General features: G+C 33.5%; 2 protein-coding genes across 3 annotated transcripts; both read right to left on the bottom strand.

Moving 5' to 3' along the window:
* Positions 1–996: 996 nt before the first annotated feature.
* Positions 997–5,094, bottom strand: LOC133197740 (uncharacterized). The gene is made up of 2 exons (XM_061333933.1): positions 4,690–5,094; positions 997–3,937 (listed from the first exon to the last, which is right to left on the bottom strand). The coding sequence occupies exons 1-2, from the start codon at positions 4,971–4,973 to the stop codon at positions 3,628–3,630; spliced, it is 594 nt and encodes a 197-aa protein (XP_061189917.1). The 5' UTR covers positions 4,974–5,094; the 3' UTR covers positions 997–3,627.
* Positions 5,095–12,680: 7,586 nt separating this feature from the next.
* LOC133196743 (transmembrane protein 107-like) lies at positions 12,681–17,543 on the bottom strand. 2 transcript variants are annotated; one of them, XM_061332604.1, is made up of 4 exons: positions 17,282–17,540; positions 14,149–14,216; positions 13,798–13,898; positions 12,681–13,230 (listed from the first exon to the last, which is right to left on the bottom strand). In XM_061332604.1, exons 1-4 carry the CDS (start codon positions 17,363–17,365, stop codon positions 13,067–13,069), a joined length of 417 nt encoding a protein of 138 aa, XP_061188588.1. In that variant the 5' UTR covers positions 17,366–17,540; the 3' UTR covers positions 12,681–13,066. The 2 variants fall into 2 exon arrangements, with proteins under 2 accessions (XP_061188588.1, XP_061188587.1); XM_061332603.1 differs by having other exon boundaries at positions 13,088–13,470; positions 17,282–17,543.
* Between the last annotated feature and the right edge of the window lie 12 nt (positions 17,544–17,555).

Here is a 17,555-nt window from a genome sequence, read left to right as displayed (position 1 = left end):
CCAGTTAAGCCCACCGGACAGTCTGAGTTCTGGGCCTTAAAAATCTTTGTGGACGAACACCTACTCATCGTAATCATGCAAACAGTTTGCCTTCTATACATGTAGATGTCCTGGCCCCAAAATCATGAAACGGACTTAGGCTTAAGAATTTTCCGATCACTTGTAAGTTGTTTATTTTAAAATTGTCAACTTATTGCATATATTTCTAGAAAACAGCACTTTGATGACGCAATATTTAAAAACACATGTATTTTTATTTTGGATCACAATAAAGATGTTTCATGATCCCGGGGCCTGGAGTAAAGAAGAAGTTTTTCAAATGTTTAAAATGTTTCCAATATATGATTAACTTGCCTTATATTGGGCTTGAACGCTAGGAAAATAAATTTCACAGTTTTGGTTGTGGGCTTATTAAATATCGTAACCATTTCAACAATTCTACTGCTTGATGAAGGTTTTTGAAGGTTGCATTAATTTTTATGGTTTGGCCCTACTCCTCCTACCCCACGGAGGGAGACACCATAAAAGAACTCTTGTCCCCCCCCCCCCCCCCAAGTTCATAGATGTGCCATATACCAAAATTGTTTTAATTTGATTCAGCCGTTCCAGAGAAGAGGCCAAAAATACAAAATATTTTAATACGACAAAAGTTCCAACAACAGACAAAAATAGATAGTGATAAAACATCACATGAATGAATCAGGTGACGCAAAAAGCCAAACAATATTCAAGGAATTCTGGTTCAAGCACCTATAAAAAAAAAATAGAAACCTTTCATTTATTAAATGACTTGAAAGAGTCATAGGCACAGATTTGCATCTTATATTCTTCAAATTTTTCTGTAGAATTTATTTTACGTCTTACCAGGGCATTTCCGACATTGTCTGATTGTTAATTAACAAACTATGGGGGAATAGAAAAACAGAAGGACGGGCAAAGGTTGTTTTTACCTAAAGCCTGGAGGGGGGGGGGTAAAAAAAATCAAGAAGCATGATATGAACAAAAGCTGAGACCTTTATTACAGTAAATCGGTAAACTTAGCACTACAACATAGATTTGACAGTCATGTGGTTTGTATGGAGTGTATGAGAATATCAGTATTGGATATAAACCAAAATTTGGCACACAAAACATAAACCAGTGGTACAGTAAACAATAGCATACAACAGATATTTACATCAAAATCAGCAGTGTGGCTAACAACGTACTGATATGTGAGAGTTAATTTGCTTGAATCATGTGAATTTTTTAACAACCCAGTAATAACAAAGAATTATGGAATTAAAAAACCATTACATCTTTAATCACTTGTTTCATTGATGTACTAATTTTTTTCACTATCCATACAGTGAAAAATTAGATTTAAGATAGTACATCTGCCTAATTATATTCTATGTCATTTTGAAATTAAATCAATGTATTTAAAAAATATCCATTGTCACTGATGTTTTCATTTAAATTTTTCACAATACACATTAAAAAAATTGATCGCAGTTTAATTACAAGAATATTAGTTTTCAAACCTTCAAACATTACTTCAAGGTAAATTTTAACTTTTTTTTCATACCAGCCCTCTGTGTCAAGAGAGACAACTCTGATATGAGTGACAGAGGGCTGATACAGAATGCAATACAAAATCATTATGGATAATTTTATACTCATTAACATCTTAAACAGTAATATCAACTGTAGGAAAAAACAACCTTCTGTTACAACTTTATAGATTCACACATCAATTAAAACTCTTTGTATGTAAAGTTATACACCTCTGCTACATGTACACAGTTTTCCTGCCCTCAAAAAAAAAATTATAACACTCTCAAACCAAATGCCTTAATATTTGATAAAATAATACAATGTAAATGAAGGAAAGCAGAAATATGATCATTAAAGAAGATTTTGACCTGAAGAAAGTCGCGTCATCAAATAAAATAGCAGTCAGAACCAGCATAAAGGTTCAGGTAAACACTCACAAGACTTGTACCAGATTCAAAGAAGTGTCTCTGATTTGGAATGATTTTGTTACAAACATTTCTCCGGTAACGATATGGTTCTAAGACTGATACATTTTTACATGTATCTGTGTATAAATAGTTAGTCATCACACAATAATATCATTATGAATATCAACTTTAATCCATACTGCACACTACTGCAGTAATGTGAGATTCATTGCATTATCTAAATTCAGTGAAAATGTATACATAAATGAAAAATGGTGACACAAGTTGATAAAATGAAGAGATGAATTATTTCTTTTGAGACTTTATATTTAAAGGGAAGATCTAACTTTTTCTTGGAAGAAGAAATGTTACAACTTCCTATCTACTGCAGCATGACAAAATTCCTGATTATAAAGAACTCTAATATCAGATTTAGTGGTCATGTACACAAAAACATACCTCCATAAGTGTATTATAAATGATAGCAGTATGTTGTGTTACAGTAAGCAAGTTATTTGACTAGACAAAACATTGGCACAAAAACAAGTTTTACAGAACCTTTGACCCTAAAAATACTTAGATATTACTGTTTTCAAAATGAAATAATATCTGAATGGTTTTCTTCCACTACATGTACATTTTATAATTTTATTTTTAGATTAGAAAAACATTTTTAATATGATTTTAAAAAATCCCAGATGTTTTAATAATTTCCTTATATATGATAAATTATGTACTTGACGGGACTGATGCATGCGAGATATCCCTGGTATTTGTCATGGTAGTACATGAGATATTCCTGGTATTTGTCAATCTCTGACATATTGGGGCTCCCTGTTTGATATACTGTGTCCAAAGGTCACTTCAGTCATGTCAGTTTTTAGTTGGGAATACATAAACTTGAGTGGTAAATTCCTTTTCAAAAGTTGACTAATAAACTTATTTTTAGATACATGGATTTATAATAAACTGTCAAAAGGCTGTTACACTTAAACATGTATATTCAAGTATTAATTCTGATCAATTTCCACTTCCTTTAAAAAATTAAAACAAAAAAAAAATGATCCTTAGTTTTTATGTCTCCTGTTAACTAAATGCTCTGATACATTGCCTTACACCTGTGATCTAACACATGGATATAACTTCCCGATAAATTTCATTTTTTAATTACTCTGCCTAAAATAGATTTATATATATTCTTTTTTGATTTCACTGTTCCCTGCTTTCAGATCATAAATATTTTATTTTTCTAGAGTCGCACACTCTATGATATTTAAGTAAACCAGACTGAAAAATTTAACATGAAGAGAGAGAGAGAGATAATTTTAAACTTCACCGGTAGTAAGTTATTAGACTTTTACATCAATAACACTCAATGATTACAACAAATAACAAGTGGAGAATATTCCTAGTAAAACAAGAATATGTCAATATATAATAAGGTTGATTTTTAGACGTCAGTTTTGAAAAAAAAAAAATTGAAAACTATCATATTACATAAACATAGTGGTATTATAATTGTTTTGGTTTCAGCAAAATGCAGTTAAGAGATAACATATACAGCAGATGTGACACAGCAAGTACAACCTGTAACCATGGTAACAGTTAACATGGATAAAAAGGGTGGGACAATAAAATACACTTAATACGATGAATTTAACTTTCCCATAAAACATCAGGATCTTTATTTCTTTTTTCCTTTCATTCCTGGAGGTTTATCTTGTAAAGCTAACATCTGTGAGTATTCCTCAAATGTATTATATGATACATCATCCTTAATCTGAAATGCCCAATGTCCGAATTTGAGAGCTGTATCCACATTGTCTTGATCATCATCAAATAAGATGATTTCCTGGGGTTTTATGATGACTTTTTGTCTATTGTAGACCTCTGTCAATACTGCTGTGATGTGAGCTTCCTTCCCTAAGTACTCATAGTTATGTCTCTCTCTGAATTCTATCGTGTTGGCTTGTACGTATATTTTTTCTGCATCCCTGCAATTGCAGCAAAGAGTTTATACAGTGCAATAAATATTCATTCAGAATCCAGATAATATATATAATAATAAAAGTAGAATTTGTATTATTAAGTAACTTCTGTACCCACTGTAACCAGGTCACGTTAACAGTCCTTCAGAAATTTTCTACTTTCGTTTTTCAATGGTTTTATACTGTTACCTTTTTGTAACCTTATTGCTAAAGGATAAATAGGGGATGTACCCTAGGGTACAAAAGTATAACGTAAAAACACAGTACCAATTTCTTGCCATATATGGAACCCTTCTGCCCACAATAAGGTACAATCACAAAAATTTTTTCAATCTCGACATCTATATAATAGCGAGTGCAGCGAGCTCAATAGACTAATGTGTAAGAACAGAGGAAATTCGGAATGAAATCTGTACATACGTCAGGCAAATTTTCTGGTGCAACATTCCCAGAATTCCTTCGCTACCAGGGTTCCATGCGAAATTCTTACAAAACATACAAAAGACCAAGGATAATTATTCATTACCGAGAGATACGTTTACTTTTCTTTCTTTGCAGAGATCTTAAAAGAAACAAAAAATAATTACATCTACCAGGGACCTATATACTAATATAATATATATAGGTCCCTGATAACTGCGCTCGCCCCAATGGTCACACCGTAAAAGATATTAACCTAAAACTGCTCAAGCAAAGCACAAACAGTTTTCTGCATTATTTTTCTCCACCACATGCCTAGTAAAGATACATGTTATTACTTTTTTAGTAGCTTCTTCAACAGTTCTCGAATGACCCAAGGCTGCGAGTGGAAAGTGACGATACACACTATAAGCTCCCGCTGCAGTGAAACTTCCAACAGGTCCTTCATACAGGGTCGAATGTGCTTGGCAAGATTGTCCGTTGAGTCCTTCCATACCCCACCTGAGTGAATTTTTATCAATGTTTGATCGAAATCAACAGCTACCACACGAATGCCCTTCTTCTCAATGCTCGACACCAGATTGACGACAGAGCTTTTCGCCCTCTCCCTTGGTGTGGTCATTTTACAAGGTGTCAATGTTTGAAACGTACAGGCAATTTGTAACTATCCAATTTTTGTTCGGTTTTGCAAGAAAATACGACTTCTGCATGGTTTGGCCTTCAGGTTTTGACATCCATGACACTACCGGAAATGAAGTTAATGGCATGAAAGTTTATTCGTAAACGTAACAGTTCCGGATAACGCTACTTCACAGGCACTTGACGTCGTATAATTTTATTATTACAAAAAAATATTACCCTCTTAGAAGGAATGCCTGTTAGGAATATCTATAAAAAGACCGACAATGCCGTCAGAAGGGGGGGTTGCGATTGCACCCCCATTAAAATAAAAATATCTGCTATAATTTGTTCAATCAATATTAATTATTCATTAATTTTTTTAAAAGCCTTCCAAAATGAACCAGACCCACCAAAAGGCTTCATCCATCCATATAAGAAATTATCTGACTTAGAGCTAGGAGATGGATCCCTTATTTCTCACTGAGACCTTTACACATGTACCCACCTTTTCAGAAACCTTGTGACGACCGAAAAATGTGTATTTATTAATCCATTTTGATTCCTTTATATTAATTGTCTATATTTATATTTCAGCCACTTAATTATCCAGTAAATTACATAAGCAACACATGCATTTGATTAGTTATGGTAGAATACCAACTAGGCCCGTAGGAAGCCGACTTTCAGTTTGGGGGGGGGGGGGCATACATTTTCAGTTTGGAGGGGGCTGAGACATATAATATGTCTCCGGAGGGGGCACTATCAACTTCCAAATATTCCTTGACAAGCGCCCCCCCCCCCAATAAAAAGCAAGGTCATCAAGGGACACAAGCATATAGTAGCTATGTTTTCTATAGTATTCTATATATCGGCAAAATAACCCACCACCCACCGCCTCCCCCCGGTTCCTACGGCCATGAATACTGTCAAAGTATTCCACATATATTAGTATATATATAAATATCCACAAGTAAGAAACCGCTACCATAAATTATATAGAGATATACGAAAGCTATAGAAAAAAAGCACATAAAGAGTTTCAGAGGTCAATAATGATCCAACTGGGAAACATACATGAAGAAAATTAATCCAAAAAATAGAATTGGAAACTTACCAATGACCTTAAAGAAGGAGACTCATCTAGGAAATAGAAATCAGAAAATTCGATTGATTCAAATTGTTGTCCAAATCATATTCAAAATACACGTAAAACAAAGGAAACTTATTCCTGTCCTGAAGAGAGATTAGGTATTCTCCAGAAAATCTTGAGGCATTGGAATCTATAAAAGTATATATTCAACGGGAATACTGATTAGATTTTCCTACAAAACAATCAAATTAATCAACAATCCTGGGGAAAAAATTGTCAGATTTTTTTTTGTTTGAAATAAGTTGAATGAGTTTTCAGCAATACAAATATCTTGGTGTTTCCTTCTGTAATTCAGGGTCTATATTACCAGGTTTACATTTGCTTAAAATGAACTATATAAAAAGTCTGTGAAAGCATGCTCAAGATTACAGGAAAGTTAATCCAAATTGTCAGGAAAATATTAATCTTCATTTATTTGATTATAATATTGCTCCTATTCTTCTGTATAGCTGAGAGGTATTTGAAAACAGTAAAAGAACTCATGTTTAAACAATAAATACATGTATCATCACATGGACATGCACGGTTTTTTTTTTTTTGGAAATTTATTTTTTAAATATAAAAGAACAAATACATATATACAGTAACACTTACTAAATTACATGTATGTTCTATCAAAGGATCATGGACACTATTTACAATGATTCTATTATATAAATATGCATTATTATTGTTTGTTAAATTGTACTTTTATCTTTTATATGTTACAATGCCTTTGACCATATTGATTGGAAAATAAAATATCTTGCATCTTGTATATCTTGTACCTTAGTGATAAGCATTAAATTTAAAATCACAAAAAGATCATAAATTTGTGCCAGAATAATATATAAACAAAAGTGATGAAAAATCCCCTAGTTTTTGTGTGAATTAGAAAGAAGAGGGGAGATGTCCAAAAAAGCGTTTGTGCTTGTAAAAGAAACATATGAAATATGAAGATAATTGACAAAGAATATAATCATATGCACAAGCACAAAAGTCCAAATAAACAATACAAATTGAGAGCGAAGCAATCACGGACCCCTGAAAAACTTCAGAGGTGGGATCAGGTGCCATGAATGAGCAAGCATTCCTTGTTGACTGATCACACCTGCCGTTAGCCCTTTGACTTAATTGGGTAACCGATAAATCAGTCAGTTTAGTATGGAAATATGACCCCAACAATTTGTATTTAAAAACGTCAGTCAAAATTCGGCCTAACATGAAATATCCAAAACCAGTACAAAATATATCACATGCCTAATCGCGGTAATTGTATCGCCGAGTGAATGTAACATGTATGTTTTTCTTTCTCTCACTCTCTCTTTTAGCTCTGCTGGTCAGAGACCAGATGAGCTTATGCGATGGCAAGGTGTCCGTCGTTCGTATGTTTATCTGTAAACAATTTTCAAATGCTATATAATGCTCCTACAGTTTTTTTCTGATTTCGATAAAACTTGATAAACAGATTATACTTAGATAAATAATCCTGTGCATCGGATTGTGTTTTTGCTATGCAAATAAGCTACAATAAGATACATAATTTTGTATATATCAATGAAACGATATTGCACTGATCACTTAAAATAGTTTGTTGTGAAATTCTTCCAGAGGGCTACCTTCAATTTTTGTCCGATTTTAACAGAACTTATATCCATATAATATTTTTTTTTGTATAGTACAGAGTTAAAATTAAAAAAGGCGGTCTATATTGTGGTGAACAACTTTAACTGGGGGTGTTATTGTGTAGCTCCCTCCTCCCTCCGCCCTATAATAAGTTTTGTATAAGTCTGGCTCAAAGCTTATTACCATCATGCACACAGCAGACTGCTTAGAATTTGCTCGCTAAATGTCCAGGTTTAATTTAAATAAGATTTTCAGAAAAATATGAATTTTCAATCTAAGACCAACGTAGCCCCTTCCTGCGATATGTATCCTAGAGACATGAATTTTCTTTTGTTAGAGAGTAGACATGTGCGAAAATGACAGCTTTGGAGTTCAATACGCAACGTAGTTTGAACTTCATTGTCTTTTTCCCTGGAGTTGAAGAGTTCCAATACTTAAAGGAACTGTGTGCTACATTTTAATGTCTATATATTCTGATGTACACTTCTTAAACAAGTTTGGATAAACAAAACATCTAGAATATATGTTTAGTAATTTTCGTATATTTTTCTTTGAATTATACAAGAATTTTCATCCATTGATATCTTTTTAAACCACTGGCAATGCATGCTGATTTTTTGTCGATGAACATCTGATGGCACTATAATCTTAAATTAAGAATATCTTGAAAAATTATCATTAGGTAAGGTACTTTGCGTATGTCCTTAAAATCATGAAAACAGTTCACGTGTTAAATGGACATGATGAGTAAAGAAGATTTTCAAAGATGTATTTTCAATACATACCGGTATTCAACCAAGCCCCCCCCCCCCCCCCCACAAGAAGGATGAAACCCTGGGTCCTCGGGTCATGAAATTCACAAATTTGGTAGAGGGCTAATTGATTACTATAAACAGCAAAATATAAATTACCAAAGAACTTGGGTGCACAATGCCCATGATTTGGCATGCAAATAATAAAGTCAAAATTTTATTTCAACCATATCAAATTTCATGAAATTTTATTGAGTTAAACATGTGCATGTATGTAACAATCTCACAAGTATTGAAATAATTTGTCAATAGAAAAAAGAGTTTGTATGTATGCTTACAGCGAGGAATGAAAGCCAAATCTGCCATGATTTTGTATACTTTAACATAATTTTTCTGTACAATGTATGAGCAGGTCACTCCATTCTTCACTCACGTGACTCAGTGCTATTTGTTTTTGTCCTCGTCGTTCGTCGTGTGTCGTCCATTTACATTTGAACATTTTCATCTTCTTCTCTTGAACCACTGAACCAATTTTAACCAATTTCGGAATAAAACATTTATGAGTAAAGGGGAACAAAAATTATGAATTTCGGTGGAAGGGGGGGGGGGGGAGAAAAGTGGGGTTAAAACCATCGAGCTTAATGCAATCTTTATAAATCTTCTTCTTTACTCCTGGACATCAAGCAGTTGAACTGTTTTCATATTGTAATAAGCATTGATCCCACTACCATAATTGTGAAATTCATAGACCCAGGGTCGGGTTCAGGAGTTAGTGCGGGACTCAAATAATCATATAGTGCAAATGCATCAATTATATCCCCCCCCCCCCCCCCCGTACATTTAGCAGATAAAGTAGGTGCATGATTATGATGAACAAGAGTGCCTCTTCCAAAATTGTTAAATTTGTGGCCCGGCCATCAAGATTTCTGGTACTAGGACGAGACTATAGATTATATAGTGAAAATGCATTAATTCTTTGAAAATCTTCATCTCTGCTCCTGGGTATCTAGCATACAAACTAAGTGCATTGTTATGATAAGTAAGGGTACCTCTTCCAAAATTGTGAATTTTATGGCCCCTGGATAAGGGGATCTGGCGTTAGGACAGGAATCCATGCGCGGATCTAGAGGGGGGAGGGGTCGTTGGGGGGTCCGGACCCCCCCCCTTGGAATTTGCAGAGTTATTAAAAATATATACTAAACCAACTAAAAGTGACCTTGGACCCCCCTCCTCCCCCCCCCCCCCCCGAAAACGCGAATCTGTGTAAAGTTGGTATGAAAAGTCATAGGTATGAAGCTTTAGAAGTAAACGACTACCCCCCCCCCTCCTCCCACGAATAGGATTTTCACGTTTGGGAAAAGAGTTTAGTTTTTTTTTAATTTGTTTTTTTTTCTTTTTGCTTGTCAAGAATTTTCTGGTTGGATCTTTTTTGACTGGGGTTGACCCCCCCTCCCCCCCCCCCCCCCGGAAAAAATTCCTGGATCCGCACCTGAGAATCTATAAATCAGATGGTGAAAATGCATGAATTCTTTAAATATCGTTTTCGGTGCTTCTGGGTCTTTAGCAGACAAACTAATTGCATGGTTATGATGAGCAACGGTGCCTTTTCCAATAAAATGAAAATCAAAGACCCTGGGTTAGGGGTTTTGGTGTAAGGGCGGGACACTGTTGAATATATACTTAAAATGCATTATATATTTGAAAAGCTTCTCTGCTTTTGGATATTAAGCAAACAAACTAAGTGCAAAGTTATGATGAGCAAGAATGTCTCCTCCAAAATTGTGAATTTCATGGCCCCTGGGTCAGGGGTTCTGGTGTTAGGATGGGGATCTATTGATGATATAATAAAAATGCATTTTATCTTTGAAAATTTTCTTCTCTGCTCCTCAGTATTCAGATAACTAAGTGCATAGTTATGGTGAGCAAGTGTACTTCTTCGAAAATTGTGCATTTCATGGCCCCTGGGTCAAGGGCTTTGGTGTTAGGGTGGGGCTCTGTTGATTATATAGTGAAAATGCATTATTTCTTTGAAAATCTTCTTCTCTTCTCCTGGTCATCTAGGAGGCAAATAGAGTACAAAGATGTAATAAGCAAGGGTATTTTTACCAGATTTATGAAATCATAGACCACTTGGTCAAGTGTTCTGGTGTGCAGGGCAGAGCCCTATTAATTTGTTTTCTACAAAGAGAAGTTATTCCCCTTTGCTACTCACCTATGATAATTAATCACTGTAAGTAATGTAATTGAAAGGGCAATTGAATTGGAAAGTTATACAAGAATATTTATGACATTTAATACAAAAAGTACTTTCACGGTTTTAAATGGGAATGAGATGGGTAAACTAATAGTCCTCAAGCACCTTTTTTTTTTTACACTTTACATAGTGACAAATGGGGGCAAGTAAATAGAGCTATCTAGGATTTGTAATGGAGTACTACACTAATTATTTTGTTGATTCCTGATCATCCTATATACCTTGCTTTTGGGCATCATAGCTTAATCAATTAGTTTATTTTATTTTATACTTCTGTGGATCCTTTACAGTATTGTATTATACCCAAGTGACTAAAAGGCCCTTGGGCCTCTTGTTGTTAAAAGTTAATTTTCAAAGCATGAGGGTTTTTTATTTCTTCAAGAATAATATCTACAATGTAGCATGCCAGTCTCATCTATTACAATACCAGGTATCAGGATTTTTACTGATCAGGATTCAATCCCCCAAACCAGTGATGTATTTTATCTCATTTTTATCATGGGGTGATACACTGTATTAGCTGACATAATTTTTTTTATTGTAAAGGTATTTTTGGCAAAATATATCTGAATGATAAAAAAATTGCTTTAAATACTTAGTAATACAAAATATCTAGGAAAGAATTATTAAGAATCCTAATTTCTAATTAAAAATCCTCCATTGTATTTTCAATTATATCAGTAACTCTTAAGATTATGATAATTCATTGCTTTTTTTATTTACCTGATATACATGTAATTATGAATGATACCCCATTAAAAAATTAGGAAATTCATAAGAAAACATGAGTTTTAATAAGAAAAAATGAATATCAGATACATGTACATATGTACATTTAAATAACAAATTTGAGAGTCCTTATAATAAATTTCCTCAAATCTTTAGTTTATAAATCTAATAATTTTCTAGTGCTCTCATTGACCGAGACATCATAATTATGATGCAATTTGATATGAGGAAACAAATGAACAAGGACTCTAAACATGTATTAATTATTTTTACCCTAATTATTTACATGTACATAATTAAAATCTTTAGACTTAACTTTGAAATGAAACTGAAAGTATATACATAGAGTTAATATTAAAAACACAAGAGGCTCATGGGCCACACTGGAGCCCACTTTGGCCCTGATCTTTTTAAAAGATTTTTCTCTCTATATTCCCATAGAAAACCTTGATCCCATTTCTGGGATATCCTAGTCCCAAGGGGTCATAACTTAACCAAACTTGAATCCACATTCTCTTTGAAAAGATTAAAAAAAAAAATTTTTTTCTATTTATTTCATGTAAAACTTTGATTCTCAATGGTTCCTCCACCCTACCTTTTGACTATGATTTGATTTGGTTCAGGTGAGCTAAAAACTGCAAGTGCCTGTCACAATTATGCCAAATACTCCATTGAAACTCAAAAGTTTGAGAAACTGCTAACAAATGGAATATTAAGATTTTGTTTACCTTATCATGGAGATGTCAAATCAAGGAAACTGATAAATTTCATTTATTATTACATTTATTGACTGGGTTTTAAGACAAAGTGTTTTGTTGGACCCAGGAATCAAAAGTTTGCCTGAGGCCATTAGCAAACAGTTTGGTTTAAGAGGTCAGACAAAAACACATTTTACTTGAAAACACGGTCAATAAATGTTTTGTTATACATTTTACTTTTCATTATGATGTATATTGCTCTGGCTTAGATGATGTAAATTTCCTTTACCCCCACTGCAGATTTAACTCAGTAAATTCCAATAAGATATGACTGATCTTATGAATATAATGTTAATTGACAGGTCCAACATCTCACCCAGTGGTCCAACATTGATTATATTGGACTGCTCAATTAAACATTGGAAATGTTAGACTTTTTAAGTATATATTCACATAGGAAACAATTTCTAAAGGTTTAACAAATGTCATTTTTATCTGACAAACTCAAAACACAAAACACTTTATTGTTTGTTTCAATTTACTCCATATATTATTTTAACTAAAATACATCTAAATACTGGTACACATTTGTGCACCTTCACATACTGTTCAGATCAAAAATGTATGACATATAACTTACATCTCTAGCATTTCAAAATCTTTCACCAATATACAACCTGTATTGATATGTACTTGAAATTATATAATGAAATATTTAATTGTCATTAAAGAAACTGTTAAAAAATGAGTCTATCACACAGGAAAACACACTTACTCTGATGTAATGAAACAGGTAATCATGTTAAACAATCACATGATATAAAAGTCAAATCTTCAGAGTTTCATATATTCTATTCTGTAAGGATGACAACCTATTTCCTTAAACACGATGTAACTATAATTGTATTACAGTCCTTTTCTAAACAATCCGACTCCTAGCCACACCAGGATTTCTGTCACTGCAGGAAAGGCACTGCAGAATCCGAATATGTACCAATAATACGTACAGGGCCAGAACTCAAACAGGAAGAAGAACAGGGCCACAACAGCCCCCGCGTGACAGGCAACAGCTGATACAGGTCAAGGTCAAACATTGTAATAGGTTTAATACTACTGTAGCACTAACATTACAAAGAACTTTCTTCAGAGTTGTCCATTTCTTAAACACACTATCTGAATAAAAGTGATGATTTCAGTCAAAGCTGGAAATGCTGTAGAAAATCCAAATATATACCAGTATCTGTGACAAGGCATTTCCCACAAAATGAAATATGCTAATGACACACAAGCACCACAGTGAGCCGAAATAGCTAACTAAGGTCAAGGACAAATATTTGTTGAAGCAAAGCAATTAATTGGTACAACCATTGCTGTCTCCTGCATTGTGAAAGTTTGAATTAGTTTATTATAGGGTAAACAAATTATCTACAATGATTTTAATTGTGGAGCTTGTTTGTGGCCTACAAATAGTTATAACAGATAATATTCCAGTTCTGCGAAATGAAATTTACATTACTGAAAATTTGCTCTATTATTCTACTTCATTACTTAATTTTTTTGGTGAATTTTTTAAAAAATATCTTCATTCCTGGACATGCACTTGCAAAACTTTTTTTTTCCCAATGAAAAAAGGATACAAAGCATACTCTGGAATGGCATGAACATTGAGATTCCACCAACAAAACCAATCAACTCAATCAGCATAAGACCCAGTCCCACAGAAAGGCCAATGATCATCCTGTAATGACAGCATTACTTTTTTAAATTAGCTTTAAAATCCATATGCCAAAATTTTAAAAACAATGCATGTCAGTTGTAATAAAAACACATACCAGGTAATATAGTAAATACCCAGTTCAAAACCAGCAAATGCTGTATGATGGAATAATGAATAATAATGCATTTCATGTGTGTATATTTTAAGCATAATAATGTTTAAAATTAATTTTTTTTCTAGAAAGAATGCATAAATGTGAAGTTTGACTTACTCTAAGTCTTTAGAGTCATACTCTGATTGAGTGTATGTTGTAGGGAGGCACTGTTTGATGTTATCATCCTGAAAGTAAAAATAAAAGTGAGTGCTGATAAATGTATTAGGTAACAGGTGGTGGATTTAGTTTAATTTCACCTTTACAGGTGTGCATAAGTAAAGTGAAGACAGTGGGGGGGGGGGGGGATGTTTTACAGTTTGTGTACTACTCAATCTTACCAGTCCCCTACTGATGACAGTCCATCCATCTGTCAATCTGTTTGTCCTTCTGTCTATCACACTTATTTTTTTCTGCCTATTTTCTAAACATTTACAGATATTTAGCTGACTTTTAGTATGTGAGTGTACCTTAAAGGTGCTTGGACACAGATTTGAAGTTAATATTTTCTCAAATTTTCCGTATAATTTCATGACTTATATGTTGCTATAGCATTTCACACTAAAATATAATAAAAATCTTATTTCTTCTCGAAGTTATTAAAACTTTGAATTTCTGGACCCGTTGGATTGACACATTCTTGCGCTTTCACATATTTTAATTTTTTTTCTTAATACTTAAGAAAAGTGGCAATTTTGTTGTGTATTAATGAAAAATATTAAAACTATAACCCAGAAAATTCAGAGTAGAAATGTTCGAAAGCAAAACCCACACACAGTACTGTAAGTCCATGCTCAGTGGTGTGTGCAGAGTTTAACAATTGAACACACCCGGTGAATCGTAAACATTAACAATAACAGAGCTCGTGCCCAGTTTACAAAAACAGTTTATGTTTCACAGGTGTGTTCAATGTGTTAAACTCTGTACACATCAGAGAGCACGGACTGACAATACTGATATGTTGGTTTTGCGAACATTTCTACTCTGAATTTTCTGGATTATAGATGTAATATTTTTCATTAATACATAACAAAATCGCTTCTTTTCTTAAATATTAACGATAAAGTTAAAATTTGTGTAAGTGCAAAGATGTGTTAATCAAACGTGTCCCGGAATTCGTAGTTCCAATAATTTCCAGATAAAATAGGTTTTTAATTATATTTTCGTGTTAAATGCTATTGCAATATATAAGTCGTAATATTATACAGAAAATTTGAGAAAATATTATGTTCAAATCTGTGTCTAAGCACCTTTAATGAGTATCAGATCAAGTTTGCATTTTCATGATTTTGCAGACAATTTTATGGTTTTTGACAAAATTATGGCCTTTATAGATTTTGAGGTAAACCAAATTACACTTGCCTGAAGGAGGCTACCATTGTTTAAGCAATGCTTTCAGAATGCTTTCTCTGAGCAAATAAGAGTGTCCTCCCTCCTAGAGGAAAACATGGTCAAAGATATATTTGAATAAAAAAAAAAAAGTTAATTATAATACATGTACACTGTACATTTGATGGTGCTACTATGAAGCTAGGGCAGGTCTGTATTTATTACTGTAAATACCATCAAAAACCCTTACATGAACTTTAACTTAGACTGCCCTTTCAAACTACATGACACATTTGGAAGGTTAAAGGTTGGACACACTCAGTCTAGACTGTGGTATGTCACATTCACACAAGATGTTATATTTTAATTGCATTTCCATTATGGAGTCTAAAAAGTACAAATTCTTAACAAAGAGAGTTAAATCTATCTTCAAATCTCCATAATTTCAACTAAAACAAAGCAAAGTGAGTTCTTTTTCATTTGTAAAGTTTTGTTTAGTTATTGTAAAAACAAGGGAGCAAGGTTTACTTAGGGCTCTTTTTAGCCCTGTGAATTTGTGAAAATCAAAATTCTCATTTTAGTTGAAAATAATTTAAATTTATCTTGGACCCTTGATGACTGCATATCTATTAAAAAATGTAATTTTCCTGCTAGTCCATGTATTATGATCTGATGATATCATAAATTGTGTCATTATTCTCAAATCCTGAAAATATCTTCAAAATTGACCAAAAGTTTAAGCTGTTCTTCCATATTTTGCATAGAGTCCAACCTCTAATCCAAAATGTGCAATTATATAATGAAAGAACTGTTTCTGAAGATTATAATACATGTTTTATTTTTTTGGATTGACGAGTGGGCTCATATTTTATTTCTTTGTTGAAATAGTCAAATACACCTGTTTTCTGCAAAATTCAACAACATTGCAATTTCACAAAGCCTATTTCCTAATATCTGGACTCTCATGGGTAACATTTTTTATGGGAAATGAAACCATAACCAATGAAACCATCTCTATTTATATTGATGTTTGAAATGGGACATTGGGTCTTAGTCAATTAATTGGTGTATGGGCAGGGCCATTTTATAGATAAAGTGAGCCTATTAGGCTTTGGGCAATCATATGCAATTAAGGGGGTATTGTAAGTACTGGGTTTACTGAAAAAAATTGAATTGGATCAATGCCCAGGCATTGAAGTTAATTTTGTAAATTCTGTTATAAACCAATAAAACTTAAATAACACGGTTTGTCAACCAGTGCAACAGTTTGTGTTTCAACATTTATCAAGCTCTTTAGCAGTACCAAAATGGTTTGAGCAATTTTTAAAAAACTACACTACCTCAGAAAGGTTCCACATGAGTTTCAGCTTTTCTGACCCTGTGGTTCTTGAGAAGAGATTTTAAAGAATTTTTTTCCAAATATTTCAAATAAAAATTTGGTTCCCTATTGTGGCTCCATCAGAACCCGGGGGGTGGGGGTGGTGGTGGTGGTGGGGGGGGGGGGGGGGGGGCATGGTTTGAGCAATTTAAAATCTACACTACCTCAGGAAGGTTCCACATGAGTTTCAGCTTTTCTGACCCAGTCGTTCTTGAGAAGAAGATTTTTTAATGATCCCAACCTATTTTTAACTTTTGTGGATTATCTCCCCTAGTTAGAGGGTTTGGCCTTTCATTTTAACAATTTTAAAACCTTCCCTTCACCCAAGGATGCTTTCTACCAACTTTGGCTAAAATTGGCCCAGTGGTTATTGAGAAGAAGATGTGTGGAAAGTTTACAGACGGACGGACGACGGTTGATAAAAAAAGCCTACTTGAGCTTTCAGCTCAGTGAGTTAAAAAGTTATCCTACTGGACATATCTATTTTTTCACATATTAACTACGTAGATTTTAACAAATTCACAAAACTCAATAAAAATAAAATACCTTTGCCCAGAAAAGAATAATGAGAATGATGACATGAGCGACGATGGTGAGGAATCTTGCAGGAACAATACCACTTATCCGCATTGTCGTAGTTTAACAAAAAATGACACGTTTAAATTGTTAACTCACTTAATCCAGCCAACAGACAGTGAAATTAAATTTTAATTTTAAATCATTAAACAGATAAACAAAACTGTTAACGGTCAAAATAACTGTGCATCACGGAAACATTATGAAAAAGCATTCTTATTCTGTCTGTGCATGTTTGGCGGCC

This window comes from Saccostrea echinata, unplaced genomic scaffold, assembly GCF_033153115.1.
Source record: "Saccostrea echinata isolate AGI-Se365-2 ecotype Australia unplaced genomic scaffold, CSIRO_AGI_Sech_v1 ptg000030l, whole genome shotgun sequence".
Classification (NCBI taxonomy): Eukaryota; Metazoa; Mollusca; class Bivalvia; order Ostreida; family Ostreidae; genus Saccostrea; species Saccostrea echinata.
Note: the sequence above shows the minus strand (reverse complement) of the source record. Positions and strands in the feature narration are given on the sequence as shown.